The sequence below is a fragment of the Triticum urartu genome, chromosome 1 (assembly GCF_003073215.2).
Source record: "Triticum urartu cultivar G1812 chromosome 1, Tu2.1, whole genome shotgun sequence".
NCBI lineage: Eukaryota > Viridiplantae > Streptophyta > Magnoliopsida > Poales > Poaceae > Triticum > Triticum urartu.
This window is the reverse complement of record NC_053022.1, coordinates 355,851,199-355,855,090: the sequence shown is the minus strand read 5'-3', so window position 1 is coordinate 355,855,090 and position 3,892 is coordinate 355,851,199. Positions and strand designations below refer to the sequence as shown.

Below are 3,892 nucleotides of genomic sequence, written 5' to 3'. Positions count from 1 at the left end.
TTCGCGCTTTGTTGCTCAACTGCTCTTCTTCCACTTCGTCCTCATCAAGGACCCGCTCAAGTCGACACTCCGACTTCACCCTTTCCGGCTCAAGTACACCGACATCGAACACTCTTCACCGTACCACGCGCAATGATCGTCAAGCAAGCATCTATCCTCTACGCAACACCAACTCTCAAGAGCACCGACAACGTCAAACCAAGGGTGCACGGTCAAATTCTGAACAAGCTCGGAAGCTACTGACGATACATAGTAGGGACGGCATGTAAACTGAGAAGTCGGTCACCGGGTCGGCCTAAGGCACAACATGTCGAGGCATAGGCCGGGCAGCCCAGGCCGCTCTTCCCACGTGAAGCATGACTTCCAAAAATCTATCATCTTTACATACTCCCTCCGTCCCAAAATTCTTGTCTTAGATTTGTCTAAATACGGATGTATCAAGTCGCGTTTTAGTATTGGATACATCCATATCTAGACTAATGACCCTAAAGTCTCCTAAGGAGAACTCCAAAGCTCAAAATATATTCCATTCTTCACAAAATTTTGCACACATTTAAAAGACATAAACATGTTTTCTGTAATAAAAAAAAGAACTAAATTTCATTTTAGTTCTGTTTTCTGAATTTACTATTCAACCATGAGCTGAATGCCTTCCCCCCAACAAATAACTGCAACAAAAAGACCAAAAGCAGGCATGAAGAACCAAAGCAGACACAAAAATTGTGAGAAGGATACGAGGGTGAAACTTCAACCGTGTCAAACCCTACAAATTACTCGGAGTAGCAAACTTATAACAAGTTGCATGCACGATTAAATGTCCACTTTCTAGTTGTCGTCTTTCCTTTCAATTTAATCTCTCAGCTTTCATGAACTACACTTAAAGAAGCAAACCAGAAACAGTAAAACCACAGAAAGCTCCTAAAAATTACAACAATATAGGAAGAAATGACACGCAAGAAATATTTCTGCAGCACCGACTTATTTTTCAGTCTTGCGCCTTTTCTTAGCAGCAGTTTCAAGATTCGGCATTTTCTTAGCAGCAGTTTCAACATTCAGCATTTTCTTATCAGCAGTTCCATTGTTCGGCCTTGCACCTTCCTTTCCAGAGCTGTGTCTCTGATCTTTGTCCTTGAGACGATTCTGCGACCTCTGTAAGAAACAACCAGTGCAAAGAATGTCAGGATACTGGGTGCAAAAGCACCAAGCAACTTCAAGAACTAAGACGAATACAGGACAAACAAAATTGGACTATCGTGGTTTCTTAAAAAAATGAATATCAGATTTATCCATTCACCAAAAAAAATCGAATTATTCTGTATCCATCACCTTACTGTAACCTCCATGATGACATGCTGCTGGAGATCATTTCAGCGCAGTCCAGTCTGCCTTTTAATATGGCGCCTAAAAGCCTTCGATGTGTATTGTGCCTAGATGCTAATACAACTATGGAGGATGTGATCCCATACCTTCTGTCTTCTCCGATTTTGTCGCTGCCTGCCTGAATCCTTCTTGGGCTTTTGTACTTGCTGAACATTTAGCAGGTATAAACAGATTAAATTCCATATGAAATACAAATCCAGATTTAGAAAACATTTCTGTCGCACGAAATCAGTAATTTCAACAACCAGTGCCAACACCTGAGCAAGAGCTATAGTTCGGGCATGTCGTTCAGCATGTGTCTCTGCCTCTTCCTCCAGCTCACCATCACTGTTGAGCACCATCTTAAGCCTACCTTCTCCCAGTAGTTTCTTTGATCGAGCATGTCTCTAAAATAGACAAAATAGAATGAAGAAATGTGGCAACAGTAGCATTCACAAGTGACAGCAAGTAACTCTTATCAATTTTCAACAAAGAGATGTAACTCCTGTCATTGTCTTATATGTACAACAGCAAGCCTTCTTCAGTTGACGTCTAACAGGTGGGAAACATTATAGTAGCTTTCTTCTGAATTACATACCTTTGATTCAAGATGTACCCTGACCATCTCCTCACTTAAGCACATGATTCTGGGACAAAGCTTGCACTTATACACAGATTTGCACTTCAGAATGTAGTTATTGAAATCGACCTCAACAGTGTCATCCTTGTTAACAGCACCTTCGGCAGAATCAGCATCACCACTTGATGCTTTCTTAGCAGGCAACCTGATTGCTTGGTATTGTTCATACACCAGACTGCTGATCTCATCTGAAAGTAAACCTGTAGTTAGTCGGTAAAGTTGCTTGCAGAGAGTTCGGTCATGTGATAAATTACTCAATAAAGCGACTTATGCTCATATTGAAACATTACATGGTATGTTTAGGTAATGATACTTAACATTCTGGTTGTCTAACTCTATGTTCAATCCTCCAATACCCCACCACAGTATACTGAGATCAAATTCCACACCCTGCGGTCATTGACTAGTAAACTTAGATCCCATTGGTAACATCCTAAGGTAACACAGAGCAGTTCTTAGTTGCCAAACAATAAGGTGAAGGCGGTATAGGAAGACAATTGCACTTCTCTTAGCATGAATGTAGTCCTGTGAGATGACATTAAAAGGCTAGTGTTCCTATGTACGAAAAATACAAACAAAAGGTCCCTCAAGCCTCAATGACACTAAACAAGCCGGTGAAACATCTGGAAAGGCAAGAAAAAGGTATGTAATCACAGACAGTATTAGCCACTTCACTACAAGAGAGAGCGTAATTTAGCCCAAATGACAGCTTTCTTTGAACCTCCTTTCCATTAAAAAATGCAATCTCTCCTAATCCAAATTGAAGGGGGCATGGAAGCGAGAACAAAGAATACCTGCACAAGGACTATCAACATGATTTCCAGAGCTGTCCTCACTTTGGTATCCTGAACCTGATAGACAGGAGCAACCAATGAGAAAAAGAGTACATTACAATATCTGCACATTAATGTATTATAGTGATTCGTGGACCATCAAAACCAACAACATGCAGCAGATATACCATGCAAGAATATTAAATAAATACCGAGGCTTTGGCAGGACAGAGCAAATTAACAAGAGCAAATGATGATTACTCTACTCCGATGGTTTTAATATGACATCACCCTCTAAGAGTTGCATACTCAGTATATGAAGCAATAGTACAGGTCGAATATATCCATGGAATCAAAGTGAGCATATTCACTAGTACAAACAAATCGGCTACGCATGACGCATGACACATGGAGAATGACCTGAACAGCGCATGTAAATGGCACCAATAATATAGATAGTGGTAACAAAGAACAGCTCACCCTCATCTTCGGCCTGCTCATCTACTTCCTTTTCCTGTTCTTCCCCCGACTCCACCTCCGCTTCTTCATCATCATCTTCTTCTTCTTTTTCTTGCTCCCCTTCTACTTCCTCCTCCGAGACCTCTTCTTCCGCGGGGTCGCGGTCCGAATCAGAACCCGAAGAGGAGGAGGACGAGGAGGCGCTATTGTCGCCGTGGTCTTGCCTGAAGTAGCGCCTCTTGATCATCTCGCCCGATTCCGCCGCCGCCGCCGCCTGTTCTGTCGGGTGAGGTGGTTTTGGGGGTTATGCTGGACGAAGCAGAAGACAGCGTAGGAGGAGGCAGGGCTGTGTAGGCGCGCAGAGAAGCCCAGGCCGTTCGATCTAGGTCATACCCCAGTTCCTTTTTTTTTTTTGAGGGATCCAGTTCCTCTTCTTTTTATTCCGTGCGTTGGGGCTCAACAGCTCGCCCGCTGGACCGCCTTTCCTTTTGCCCGTTGGGTTTTCTTACCGGTTTTCCTTTTGGGGGCTGGTTTTCTTTGCGGTTTGGTTTTTTTAGACAACCTCACGAAGTTTTTATTAATTCGTCACAATATTTACAGGGATGGATGAAAATTCTTCAGGGTTTCCCAACCACACAGGGCAGCCACCCCCGAGAGATAA

General features: G+C 42.8%; 1 protein-coding gene across 3 annotated transcripts; it reads right to left on the bottom strand.

Annotated features, from left to right (window-relative positions):
* Positions 1–720: 720 nt before the first annotated feature.
* On the bottom strand, positions 721–3,587 carry LOC125512135 (cilia- and flagella-associated protein 251). Of its 3 annotated transcripts, none has more exons than XM_048677216.1 (6): positions 3,253–3,585; positions 2,794–2,850; positions 1,958–2,199; positions 1,638–1,766; positions 1,467–1,526; positions 721–1,149 (listed from the first exon to the last, which is right to left on the bottom strand). In XM_048677216.1, exons 1-6 carry the CDS (start codon positions 3,476–3,478, stop codon positions 979–981), a joined length of 885 nt encoding a protein of 294 aa, XP_048533173.1. In that variant the 5' UTR covers positions 3,479–3,585; the 3' UTR covers positions 721–978. The 3 variants fall into 3 exon arrangements, 2 of the variants coding, with proteins under 2 accessions (XP_048533173.1, XP_048533178.1); XM_048677221.1 differs by having other exon boundaries at positions 1,958–2,187; positions 3,253–3,582; XR_007285223.1 differs by having other exon boundaries at positions 947–1,149; positions 1,327–1,526; positions 3,253–3,587.
* Positions 3,588–3,892: the final 305 nt, after the last annotated feature.

Excerpts from the sequence above, each read along its gene's own strand:
- LOC125512135 (XM_048677216.1), bottom strand. The coding sequence starts at position 3,478 with ATGATCAAGAGGCGCTACTTCAGGCAAGACCACGGCGACAATAGCGCC. Across the intron at positions 2,851-3,252 it reads TGAGCAGGCCGAAGATGAGG|GTTCAGGATACCAAAGTGAG; the intron begins GTGAGCTGTTCT and ends CCTGTCTATCAG. Across the intron at positions 1,150-1,466 it reads AAAATCGGAGAAGACAGAAG|AGGTCGCAGAATCGTCTCAA; the intron begins GTATGGGATCAC and ends TGTTTCTTACAG.